The sequence below is a fragment of the Populus trichocarpa genome, chromosome 1, assembly GCF_000002775.5.
Source record: "Populus trichocarpa isolate Nisqually-1 chromosome 1, P.trichocarpa_v4.1, whole genome shotgun sequence".
Classification (NCBI taxonomy): Eukaryota; Viridiplantae; Streptophyta; class Magnoliopsida; order Malpighiales; family Salicaceae; genus Populus; species Populus trichocarpa.
Window position 1 is genome coordinate 15,102,629 of NC_037285.2, and position 13,821 is coordinate 15,116,449.

At 33.1% G+C, this 13,821-nt stretch overlaps 1 protein-coding gene across 2 annotated transcripts; it reads left to right on the forward strand.

Moving 5' to 3' along the window:
- Positions 1 to 5,673: 5,673 nt before the first annotated feature.
- On the forward strand, positions 5,674 to 13,515 carry LOC7486625 (pleiotropic drug resistance protein 1). 2 transcript variants are annotated; one of them, XM_002298087.4, is made up of 24 exons: positions 5,680 to 6,193; positions 6,682 to 6,802; positions 6,909 to 6,997; positions 7,089 to 7,173; positions 7,286 to 7,445; positions 7,541 to 7,617; positions 8,004 to 8,057; positions 8,126 to 8,216; positions 8,308 to 8,609; positions 8,721 to 9,002; positions 9,082 to 9,398; positions 9,499 to 9,659; positions 9,756 to 9,859; positions 9,940 to 10,096; positions 10,180 to 10,302; positions 10,389 to 10,519; positions 10,621 to 10,953; positions 11,265 to 11,555; positions 11,653 to 11,736; positions 11,829 to 11,962; positions 12,131 to 12,358; positions 12,466 to 12,637; positions 12,720 to 12,974; positions 13,074 to 13,515. In XM_002298087.4, the coding sequence occupies exons 1-24, from the start codon at positions 5,853 to 5,855 to the stop codon at positions 13,329 to 13,331; spliced, it is 4,350 nt and encodes a 1,449-aa protein (XP_002298123.2). In that variant the 5' UTR covers positions 5,680 to 5,852; the 3' UTR covers positions 13,332 to 13,515. The 2 variants fall into 2 exon arrangements, with proteins under 2 accessions (XP_024464746.1, XP_002298123.2); XM_024608978.2 differs by lacking the exons at positions 12,466 to 12,637; positions 12,720 to 12,974; positions 13,074 to 13,515 and having other exon boundaries at positions 5,674 to 6,193; positions 12,075 to 12,223.
- The last annotated feature ends 306 nt before the right edge of the window (positions 13,516 to 13,821 follow it).

Sequence of the window (13,821 nt, forward strand, 5' to 3'; positions counted from 1 at the left end):
AATCTAAATAAGATATATTTCATTTTAGAAAAAACAAGATAGCATGCTTAATCAGTGGTTATATATATATATAAAAAAAAAACATGGATGAGTGGTTAATTTGGACATTACAAGGAAAGTCCTCAGAAAAGAAAAGGAGAGAAGAATATGTGAGAGATTTTAATTTATAATTAAATCAGTGAAGTTCTATTAAAAAATATTTGAATTTTTGCTGCTATAAGATTGATTTTACACTTCAATGCATCAATGATATTTATTGCATAAACTTCGACTAAAGATATAGATTTACAAGCATACTTAATTTATTTTTATTTTTCCAAATCTTAAGATACATATATTAGCCAGGGAAAATTATCCATAACACTAATTTTCTTAGAGGTTTTACTATGTACCAGACACATAATACTATTTATTACAATAGTGTTATGGTTTTTTTATCCCTTGATTTTTTTATTTTTTGTTTTAGTTTTGGGGTAGGATGGTCTTTTCACCATAACATAAATGTCCTTTTAGAATTGTACGGGGTTATTTTAGTAATTGAACTTTTAAATGCATAATAAAATTGCTAATGTAACCTTTTAATAAAATAATACAATGCCTTTTGCACAAGGGCGTTTTCATATTTTCAAAATTTATAGAACAATTGAATTACCACATTACCTTTACAATTAGAATTTTTTAGCCTTGACTTCAAGGATTTTGTTGTAATTTCATCATGTTTTGTTTGTTAATATTGTTTAGTTCTAAGAGCATTTTCAGGTTTTGCACAAAAAAACCCTGAAAAAGCTGTTAACGAGTGCAACGCGTCAACCAGTACGCCACCTTTTAGTGGCGTGCGTGGCTAGCTTTGATGGTTGTAACCATGATTCTGCCACATAATTTGATTCATCTTGGATTCTTCTTCCTCTATAAGTGGCGCGTGTATGGTGGTTCGACGTGGTTTGACATGAAATTGCTTTTTTTCTTTAATTCTTTATTTTCATTCTCTTTCTTTCTTGGATTGCATGTTGACCATGCAAAAATTCATACCAGCCTTTCAATTTTTTTTTGATTCAATCACTCTTCTCTTATTTGAAATTGTTTTATTTACATTAATTGTTTCTTATTGGATTTTATTTTTGATTTCACCCCCCTGATAATTTGATTTTTTTAATTTGTTTTCAAATTTGGTCCTCATCCTTTTAATTTCTATTTGTTTTGTTTTGAATTATTTTCTTGATTGATTTGTTTTTTTTTTTCAATTCCACCCCTAGGAATTTATTTTTATTTAATTTTTATGTCAAATTTGGTCCTAATTCTTTTAATTCCAATTTTTTAAATCATTTTCTTAATGGATTTGTTTTGTACAATTCCATCCCTGAACATTTAATTTCATTTGATTTTTCCGTAGACATTTAATTTCATTTAATTGTTATATTGAATTTAGTTCCGATTCTTTTAATTGCTTTTTTTCCACTCAATTTCATCCCTCAATGTTTGTTTGATTATGAATCTTGTTTCATTGTTTTTCAGGTTTGTTTTTAATGGGGTCACCCAGTCTCATGATCTGAGTAATAGATCTAAAGGATTAACTCGAGTTAATTTCTGTCTTTTTTAAAAGCATTTTTAAATTATTTTTTTGCTAGTGTTTTTTTTGGCTTTCCTATTTATAAGAACATCCCAATTTTATGTCATAGGTCATGTGTTTGATTTGTTGATTTGGGTTGGCCGCTGGGTTCACTTAAGGCTTTATTTGTTATATTTTTTTCTTTGACAAATTTTTTAAATTTATATTTTTGAATTGACTTATAATAAATTTTTTTGATAGGACTCGGATTCAGGGTTTCATGTGTTGCGAGCTTTTTGAGATTTGACCATATTTAAGATGTTTGTCTGGGTTTACTTGATTTTTTCTTACAAATATTTTCAATTTTACCCCCTATGATTTTTTTTTAATCTTTAAAATTTGATCCTTATTCTTTAAAATTTGATCCTTATTCTTTTAATTGATATTTATTTTAGTTGAAATTATTTTTTATTATTTTTTCATTAAATTGTATCCTCCTTGAGTTTTTCCTATCAAATTCTATCCTTGTTTATTTTGTTGCTTTTGAAGGTTTTTTTTTTAATACTTTTCTACCGATCTCATCCTCCAACATTAAATTGATTGAGAATTATGCTTCTTCATTGAATCCAGGTAAAAACTTTCACGGGATGCGATTTTTAGATATTATATCAGGTTTAAAAGGTTTGACCTATTTTTTTTCTCTTTTTCTAAATTGATGTTGCTTATTTTTTATTCTTTTTTTATAACTTTTTTTGTTTGTTATTTTTTCAGTTTAATTCTTTTTTTTAATTTTTTTTTAAATTTTATTGGATTAGCTCTCAATAATTTTTTTTATTTCACCCCACCATTTATATTAAAAAAGTTTTTCGGCCCACTGGACAGCATATCCAATTTCAACCATTCTCAAATAAATACTATAAACTAGTGTAGCTCGAAGAGTGACGGGCCGGCCATTTAATGGCTATTAATTTAGTTGTTGGGGTGTGGCAAAGGATGAACCACTTCGATATAGGATTTTCATTGTCAAATGTCACACTCACACTTTTATTAATTTCTTCAAAGACAAAACTAAACCCTTAAAAAATGTCAAATCTCTTGTTAATTAATACGATTCATAATGATCTTAATATAGGATTTGTGTTAGAAATTAATTAATTCTACATTAATCTTAGAATATTTTTCAAGACTATATATATTTCTAAATTAAAAAAAAAAAATTGATTCGAACAACTCTATATTCAGTATCTCTTCTATGCACACAAAACACATATATTTTATCATCTTAATTTTCTAGATGCATGTAACTTTATCAAACAAACTTAAATATTAATTTAAGTATTGGAGTGTATTTTATTTTCACAATAAACTTGTTTTGTAGATTGAAACGAATCTAAAAACTCAGTAGCCAAGAAAAATATATTTTTATGAAGTTTTCTTACGACTTCATCAATTGAGAGCCCGTTTGTTTTTGTGACCCAACGATGCTTCTCAAAGATTTTAAAATTTTTTTCTTTAATTTTCTTTAATATTTTTGAATCGTTGCTCATATCAAAAATAAATTTTAAAAAATAAAAAAAATATATTATTTTATTACATTTCCTAATAAAAAAACAATTTTAAAAAATAACTGCTATCTACCGCTAACTTCAACGATAAATTCTTCTTTCATGGAGAAGAATTATTTTCTTATTTTCTGAAATTGTAAAGAGAATTGCTGGTTTACTTTTTCTGGGCCCTTACAATTCCTTTATGTTGTAAAGACAACAAAATGCATTGATTCAACCTCCAACAAACCGAATGCGACTAAAAGAGAGATGGATTATTGAACAAATTTTTCTTCTCAACTGTTTATGTATATTGCATTATCTACTCATTAATTAGAAGAATACCAATGTATTTTTTCTGTTAATTTTTTGCCTTATCTTGAGGTGAATTTAGATGTTCTGTGCATGACCAACGGGATACGTGTACATTAGGGAGTTGCAATTGTCCTCAATTATAAATAAATAAATAAATAAATGAATTCATTATTTCCATCTTGACTCAATGTCAGTTAAGAGTATCCAATATCCCTCATCTTTGATCTGATAGCACATTTTTTTAAAAACATTGAAAAGATAATTTTATTTTTGAAAAATAGCGAATTTTGATAAAAAATCACACTCCAAGTGTGGTTTTTTTAATTAGATGAGAGATAAAAGAGAAAATAAATAAAAATAATAATCCTTGGAGTCATACTAAAACTCTAATAATGATATATTTGATAGTATTAGAAAGAGCTCGACAAGATAAATTCACGAACATGAAGGAAGGCCATAAAAGGTGGCTAACATGTGGCACATTCTTTGTTCAAAGGTTGCGAGTGGACTCATCCTTGGATGACATGTGTGGCTTAAGCTAGTCACTGTTAGTGGCCTTGATATTTATGAATTCATTTCGTTGAACTCTTTCCAATGATATTAGAGATGTTATTATTGAAGCTTTGATGCGACTTCAAGATCTTATTTTTTCTTTTTTTTCCCTCTCTCTTGAAATTATAATTTTTATCAAACTGTGTTATTTTCAATTTTTTTGATCAGTGTTAGTTTGTTAAAACATTTTTCAAACTATGCTAAAAAAGAAAAACACCCATCAAATGTCAACTGAATTGTATTAGTATTATTACTATATTATTGGTCTGCGTTATGCTATGGATCAAATTAATTTTCTTTTAAACGTAAAAAATTATTAAGGCATTGCTAATGTTTTTTTCTTGAAGAAAAAAAATTAAACTATGATGAAGTTAATATGATGTGACCCAGTCGACTTGACATGTTAAAATATAACCTGGACGATCAGTAAAAATGTATTGGATCGACCTGGGTTTAACCTATCGAATCTTTAGCCATAGTCATGAGATTATGATAACCTCACAAAAAAAAAAAAATTGAAACAAATTATAAAGCATAATTCCTAATTAATCCAATGTTGAAGGAAGTAATTGAAAAAAAGATCTGAGTAAACTCATGTTAATTTATCAAATCTGTACCCCAAGTAATGAGATTGAAATAATCTCATGCAAATCAAAACAAATTATGAAACTCAATTATCAATCAACCCAATGTTGAAAGAAGAAATTAAAAAAAAATTAATTAAAAAAAAAACAAAAAATAAAATGATCATAGTCAACTTGCAAAATTCATAACATGGGTCATGAGATTAAAATAACCTTATAGAAAAAAAAAACCTAAGTTAACCGAGGTTAACCTACAAAACTCGTGACTTAGGTTATGAGACTATAATAACCCTATAAAACCAAAAACAATTACAAAGCACAATTCCTACCTAACCCAATGTCGGAGGATGAAAGTGATGTTTTTTAAAAAACAATAATTAAAAAAAATGACCCTAGTAAACTTAGGTTAACCTACCAAACCTGTAACTTGGGGCATGATACCAAAATAATCTCATAGAAAACAAACCAAAATAAATCAGAAAACTTAATTCCCAATCAATAAAATATTAAAGGATGAAATAAAAAAAAAACCCCTGAGTTAATTGGATTAACCCACCAAACTCGTGACCTGGATCATGGGGATTGTATATCTTCATAAAAAGTAAATTAAAACAAATCATGAAAGTCAATTCATAACAAATTAAATATTGAAAGATGGAAAAATAAACCAAATTAACTTGCTAAATTCTTAACCTAAATTATTGGGTTAGAATAATCTAATATAAAAAGAACTAAAATAAATAATGGAGTTTAATTTTTAATAAATAAAATGTTGAAAAGTAAACATAAAAATTTAAAAAATATTACCGAAATAAATAATTTTTTTTGAGACAATAAACATGAAAGGACTATCTCGTTTAGTGTTTTGTTAAAATAAAATTGTTATTATTATTATTATTATTATTATATTTTTGGTAGCGAGACATATTCATTAGAATAGTGTAAGGGGCATGTATTTATGAAAAAAGGTAGGTGTTTCCCCTCTCAATTCTTGCATTCACAATAGGAAAGTTTTAGATGATTGCCTTTTTCAACATCTTACAGCACAGCATTAACTTCTCTTTATCGTTTTGTTCCTCGTCATGTCAATCCAAACAAATCATACTGAGAAAATTCTAATTTTATTTTTCAGTATCTGAAGGCTTTATAAACAGGGAAATGATGTAGTAGTACTCGACTCCCTCATCCCTACCACCTATGCTTAGCTACAGTTGTTTAAAGCTTAAACACCTTCTCCTCTTCCACTTCTTCTCAAAGTATATATTGAACAACGTAAATTAAAAATCACAGCTTCTCTTTGTGACTTTGTCAATGGAAAGTGGTTATCTTTACAGAGCCGGTAGCAGTGTAAGAAGAGGAAACTCTTCAGGAACATTTAGTAACAATGCAGCTGCAGATCATCAAGTTTTTTCACTTTCTTCTCACGGACAAGACGACGATGAAGAGGCTTTAAAATGGGCGGCATTAGAGAAACTACCAACCTATGATCGTTTGAGGAAAGGTATATTAACCACGTCCACAGGTGCTGCTAGTGAAGTGGAGGTGCAGAATCTTGGGTTCCAAGAAAGGAAGAATTTGGTGGAGAGGTTGGTCAATGTAGCAGAAGAGGACAATGAGAAGTTCTTGTTAAAGCTCAAGAACCGTATTGATAGGTAATTAGTTTTATGTTTTTTCTTTTGATTTTTACATGTCAAGACAACAACCGTATTGATAGGTAATTAAATTTATGTTTTTTCTTTTGATTTTCTTACATGCCAAGACGACATATAAATCATTGGGACATTTGGTGTCATTTTTAGTTTTCTTTTTCCTGGTTTCGCTTTCATTTCTTGAGAAATGGAAACATTCTTGTTGCCAAAAAATTAAAATTAAAAAATTTAGAAATCCGTAACTTAACTAATCCAGTTGGTAATTAGAAACCTGTAAAACGGTAGTTGATGTCTAGTGATTTTTATTTCTGAAGAAAAGATGGGGTGATGACCTCCAATGATTCTAACTATTCAGTAGATAGCCAGTTGATTAATTAGCAGATATACAGAGGAACTCTGTTCTGATTTTTGAAGTTTTTGCAGCCATGTGCACTGTCTCTCTTACTGATAATTTTTAGATGATGGAAGTACTTGTTTGTTGGTTATTTTAGAGTTGGAATTCATGTTCCCACAATTGAAGTTCGATTCGAGCATCTAAATGTTGAAGCAGAAGCCTATGTAGGAAGTAGAGCTTTGCCTACATTCTTTAACTACTCTGTTAATATGCTGGAGGTAAGAACCAGCCCGTATAGACCACTAGTTATTATTGCAATTTGTTCTTTCATTCATTTCTGGTACCAGCTTGTTCTAACATGTATTAGTTCATTTTTATTTAAAGGGTGTCTTGAACTATCTCCATATTCTTTCTAGTAGAAAGAAACATATGTGGATCCTTAAGGATGTTAGCGGTATCATCAAGCCATCGAGGTACAATGATCATGTGCTGAATTTGACTGTTCAGACCTTATGATGTTTCCATTTCTTTTTTCTGATCTAATGTTTTTGTTATCTACTACAGAATGACATTGCTTTTGGGCCCTCCAAGTTCCGGAAAGACAACGCTTTTGTTAGCTTTGGCTGGAAAGCTTGATCATGCTCTAAAGGTGATGATGATGCATAATTGTGACTTAAATCTTTGTGCGTTGTCAATTCTTGAGATTTTTTAATCCAGTCTTCAATCCTGCCTTTAGTTTGAGAAGTTAAATCTTCCTGCAGTTTTCAGGGAGGGTGACTTATAATGGTCATGAAATGGATGAGTTTGTACCGCAAAGAACTGCTGCCTATATCAGTCAACACGATCTGCATATAGGAGAAATGACTGTAAGGGAAACCTTGGCCTTTTCTGCAAGATGCCAAGGGGTTGGAAGCCGTTATGGTAAGCTTAATGAACCAGTACCTTTTCTTTACATAACAGTCTTGTCATCTATAAATCATCTAAGCATGAACAGTTTTCACTTTCACAATTTGCAGATATGTTAGCAGAATTATCGAGAAGGGAGAAAGAAGCGGGGATCAAACCTGATCCTGATATTGATGTCTTCATGAAGGTGAGAGAGGAAGCCATCACATTTGTGAAATTAATTTTTAGGAGGGGAGAAACACCATGCACGCCTTATTTGGAATAAGAACAATAATGTATCCATTTTCTTGTTACAGTGCGTAGATCTAAGAAAACCGTTTTTCTAGTTTTAGAGCTAAGAAAACAGACTGGTACTCTCTGTTGGCTGAAAGTTGAAACAATATTCTATGTACATTGGTGTTTAATCTTTCCAAGGGAATTAAGGGTTCTCTTTTTACTGATAATTTCTATAGTTGACTATAAATTAGTTCTTGTAAGTTAAACTAGGATTCATCACAAAAAGTTACAAAGCCAGAATTAGAAATTGCTTGTATTTTGCTTACTTTTTATTGTTTGTGATTTCTGTTATTGCAGGCTGCAGCGACAGAAGGTCAGGAGGACAGTGTGGTGATAGATTACATTCTGAAGGTAATACTGTAAAGGATCTTGAAGAACCAGAGCGTTATCCTCCAATAACTTTGATCTTGAATTTAAAGGTTTTAGGACTGGAAGTCTGCGCGGATACATTGGTCGGGGATGAAATGCTGCGGGGTATTTCTGGAGGACAAAAGAAGCGTGTTACCACAGGTAACAGACTTTATTTATCAATTTTCAAAATCAAAGAATATCTATCTTCTTTTGCACAAAAATTAGAGTTAATTCAACATTGAAATTATAGGTGAGATGCTGGTTGGACCAGCAAAGGCACTGTTTATGGATGAGATATCTACTGGATTGGATAGCTCAACAACGTACCAGATTGTGAACTCCATCAAGCAATATGTCCAAATTCTTGAGGGAACTGCTCTCATCTCTCTCCTCCAGCCAGCGCCAGAGACTTATGATCTCTTTGATGACATTATTCTTCTCTCAGATGGCGAGATAGTGTATCAGGGACCTCGTGAGCATGTCCTCAGGTTTTTTGAATATATGGGCTTCAAGTGTCCTGCAAGGAAAGGTGTGGCAGACTTCTTGCAAGAAGTAAGCATACAAGTGGCTTGTCTCTCTCACTCTCAATATTATATGAGTGGACCTACTTGTAATTTTGAGCTATGTTGCATTTAATCTCCATGAATAATGAAAACAATGCAGGTGACATCAAGGAAAGATCAGATGCAGTATTGGGCACGACGAGATGTGCCATACAGATTTGTCACAGTCAAAGAATTTGCCGAGGCATTCTATTCGTTTCATGAAGGAAAGAGACTTGGAAATGAGCTTGCAGTTCCATTTGATAAGAGCAAGAACCACCCAGCTGCTTTGACTACCAAGAAATACGGAGTTAATAAGAGAGAGCTATGCAAAGCTTCTTTCTCAAGAGAATTCTTACTCATGAAAAGGAACTCATTCGTCTACGCCTTCAAGTTCATTCAAGTGGGTATTAACTTTTGTTAGTCTTTTTTTCATGAGTTTCATATACGATATGATTTACTGTCTACTTTTCTTCTATTAGCTGACAATAGTCGCAGTGATTGCGATGACACTCTTTCTACGGACTGAAATGCACCGAGACTCGGTAACCGATGGAGGAATTTATGTGGGCGCTATGTTCTTCATTGTGGTTGTGATCATGTTTAATGGTATGGCTGAGATTTCCATGACCCTTGCAAAGCTTCCTGTGTTCTACAAGCAAAGGGACCTTCTATTCTTTCCTGCTTGGATATATGCTCTTCCTACATGGATCCTTAAAATCCCTATCACTTTCATCGAAGTTGCTATTATGGTTTTCATTACGTATTTTGTCATTGGATTTGATCCAAATGTAGGAAGGTATAAAAATTGAAAAATACAGTAAATTTGGTAGATGCTTCATTAAAAGTTGTCCCTTGATAGGTTATGTCTAAGGTGATTGTTTTCTATATTTTTGTAGGTTGTTTAAGCATTACCTCGTGCTCTTATTAACAAATCAGATGGCTTCTGGATTATTCCGAACCATTGCTGCTGTTGGCAGGAACATGGTTGTTGCTAACACCTTCGGGTCATTTGTACTTCTCTTGCTGTTTGTTTTGGGTGGCTTTGTCTTGTCACGAGGTATAATTAGTGTAATAAGTCTAATTTCGAGATTGATATTTATATTAAAGCTAAGGCCACAATGAATGGTTCTCTCTTTTTTTTCAATGTAAACAGATGACATAAAGAAATGGTGGATTTGGGGCTTCTGGACATCACCCATGATGTATGCGCAGAATGCAGTTGTCGTGAACGAGTTTCTTGGAAAGAGTTGGAACCATGTAAACTTTGAACAGTACATTTCTATATTCTGTACTTTCTCCTTTATGATAGCTAACTCAAGAATACTTTAATATCAAAGGTTCTTCCAAACTCAACGGAGCCATTGGGAATTGAAGTTCTGAAGTCTCGTGGGTTCTTCACAGAAGCATATTGGTATTGGTTAGCAGTAGCAGCATTGTTTGGATTCACTCTACTATACAACTTCTTGTACATTTTGGCTCTCGCTTTTCTCAACCGTATGCTTTCTTACCTCTTTGAACTTTGTGCTTTTTCAGAATTCAATGATCATGTTCTTATTTTCTGTAAACAACATTTTCAGCATTAGGAAAGCCACAACAGGCTGGTATATCAGAAGAACCTCAAAGCAACAACGTTGGTAGAATAGGAGAAGCCATTCATTTAATGAACCCTGGAATTAACTCTAGCCTCCACACAAGTGCAGGTAGGAATGCTCGTTCAGATTGTTTCTTCATTTGTATCATCTAATTCTATATCTCTTGAGGGTCAGTGATTTCAACTAATATGCAGAGAGCATAGATGAAATTGGAAGAAGCAAGTCATCAAGGTTCACATGTAACAAACAAAGGGGGGTCATTATTCCATTCGAACCACATTCTATAACGTTTGATAAAGTTATGTACTCAGTTGACATGCCACAGGTAAAACAAAGTTCCAAAAGGGAAAAAAAATGGTATATTATTCTCTTTCCATCTGATACAACCTAGAAGAACGACTACTTATTTTGAACTGGACTCTGCAGGAAATGAAAAGTCATGGTGTTCATGAAGATAAATTGGTACTGTTGAAGGGTGTGAGTGGCGCATTTAGGCCAGGTGTTCTCACAGCTTTAATGGGCATCAGTGGTGCTGGTAAAACCACAATGATGGATGTTCTTGCTGGTAGGAAAACTGGTGGATATATTGAGGGGAACATCACAATTTCTGGGTATCCGAAGAAGCAAGAAACATTTGCTAGAATATCTGGATACTGTGAGCAAAATGACATCCACTCACCACATATTACTGTCTATGAGTCCTTGCTCTACTCAGCTTGGCTTCGTCTTCCCACTGAAGTAGACATTGAAACTAGAAAAGTAGGTATTTGCTACTCATGTTTCAGGCAGTCTTTCTTTAAGTTATTTGACGGTTGCAATTTAGACCTCTTAATAAATTACATGAACTAACAATGTATCGTTATTCAACTGGGCTTGGTTCAACTACAGTCATGTTATGATAAGCTCTTATTCTTTCTTGAGTGGTTCGAGTCTACTTGAGAATTATCTAATGCATAACAGAAGTTATGAACTAAAAGGCTTTTTCCAAGTTTTGTAAGTCCAAGAGTATTCCCTGAACATGCCAGATCATTCAACCCAGTTTAATTTCAGTGTATTCCTATTGGATGCAGATGTTCGTTGAGGAGGTCATGGAGCTTGTAGAACTGAATCCATTGAGGCAAGCTTTAGTTGGATTGCCTGGTGTAGATGGTCTGTCAACTGAGCAACGGAAGCGACTAACCATTGCAGTTGAGCTAGTGGCAAACCCCTCAATTATTTTTATGGATGAACCAACTTCAGGGCTTGATGCAAGAGCAGCTGCTATTGTTATGAGAACAGTTAGGAACACAGTGGACACAGGAAGAACAGTTGTCTGCACCATCCATCAACCAAGCATTGACATATTTGAAGCTTTTGATGAGGTGAAAAATATGAAGCTGATTATCAGAGTTAGAGATGATCGTGGATTGTTCTTCATCTATTAATGTCACGTTTGATGTTTTTAACATGGAACTGCAGTTGTTTCTACTGAAGAGAGGAGGACAAGAGATATATGTGGGGCCATTGGGTCGACTTTCTTGCCATCTGATCAAGTATTTTGAGGTATGCTACTTTGGACTACCAAAATCTGGCAGCCATGTAATTTCAAACTCTTTAGTCATGTTTTCTGGCTATGTTGTATTGCTTAAATCAAGGGAATTGAAGGAGTCAACAAAATCAAAGATGGTTACAATCCGGCTACTTGGATGTTGGAAGTGACCAGTACAGCAGAAGAATTGGCTCTGGGGGTTGATTTTGCTGAAATATATAGAAGTTCAGAATTGTTTAGGTAAAGTTTATTTATAGAACTACCTATTAGTATTGTCGTGTTAATCAAGAAAAAAACTCCATGTTCGACTCCAATGTGTTTTAATAAGAGATGAGTAACTTGCTTATCAAAGGATATCGAGAGGAGCTTCATACTGGATTCATTGTTGATGCATGGCATACGTTTCAGGAGAAACAGAGCTCTCATAAAGGATTTGAGCACTCCTGCTCCTGGTTCGAAGGACCTCTATTTCTCTACTCAATATTCGCGATCATTTTTCACCCAGTGTTTGGCTTGCTTATGGAAACAGCACTGGTCGTACTGGCGCAACCCTCCATACACTGCTATCAGATTTCTCTCTACAACAGTCATAGGCTTGATCTTTGGAACAATGTTTTGGGATATTGGCTCCAAAATGTAAGTCATCACTCAGTGATAAAAACAAGATAGAAGTTTAAACTGGGATAGTATCCATATGCCTTCTAATGTTGTCTGACTTTAAATGTCATATGAAAAAATTGTAGAACAAAGCGACAAGATCTTTTTAATGCAATGGGTTCAATGTATACCGCTGTTCTCTTTCTTGGTGTCCAAAATGCCGCGTCTGTTCAGCCTGTGGTAGCAGTTGAGCGAACTGTCTTTTACAGAGAGAGAGCTGCTGGAATGTACTCTGCCTTGCCGTATGCCTTTGCACAGGTATCAATTCTTGATATATTACAGGCTATAGTAATTATGTAGAGCTCCATGTAACCATCTACAATATTCGATCTCCTTGCAGGTTCTCATTGAGCTTCCATATATTTTTGTCCAAGCTGCAGTTTATGGTGTTATAGTCTATTCAATGATTGGATTCGGATGGACCATCTCAAAGTTCTTCTGGTATCTGTATTTCATGTACTTCACGCTACTGTATTTCACCTTCTATGGCATGATGGCCGTGGCCGTGTCACCAAATCACCAAATTGCGTCTGTAATTTCTGCTGCATTTTATGGAATCTGGAATGTATTTTCAGGATTCGTAATCCCACGATCTGTAAGTTCTTGTTCTGCACATTTCTTTGAAGTGTTACGTCTCTTATTTTCATGGCTTTATATGCTTTCTTGTTTCGTTCCTCTACTTGGCCTGCAACAGCGGATGCCTTTGTGGTGGAGATGGTACTCTTGGATATGTCCAGTCTTTTGGACCCTGTATGGACTGGTTGCCTCCCAGTTTGGGGATATGAAGGATAGACTTGAAACTGGTGAAACAGTGGAGCAATTCGTGACAATTTATTTGGATTTCAAACATGATTTTCTTGGAGTTGTTGCAGCTGTGATTCTTGGGTTTACAGTCCTTTTTGCAATAACTTTCGCCATTTCCATCAAGCTCTTCAATTTCCAAAGGCGATAGGAGTAGAAGTTTACGTGTAGCTTTTCTTTTTTAAAAATATTCCTGCCCCGGGATGCAAGGCGGAGCCAGGCCGATTCCGATACCTAGATTAGTATTTTTAACTGTATTATCAATGCAATAATAGCATCATATTATTAATAAAAATAAACATAATAATTATTAAAAAACTTATCTTTCTCTCTTATGATTTTATGTTGTCAACAAGATATACAATATATTTATTAAATTAAGAGTAATAATAGAGATATTAAAGGATTTTGTTGTTGAATTGTTTTACTAAATGATGTTGCAACATGTGATAGTTGTATATAAATTTAATAATGGTAATATAGCATTAATTCCAAAACATTTATTAATGCTATAAAATCTTATTTTTCTTACTTACACATATGGCAAGAGAGATTATTATTAAAATCATAGTAAAATTTCTTAGACAGAACATAATTTTTATATTATGTTTAATTTAAAATAACCAATGAATCCTTGTTAT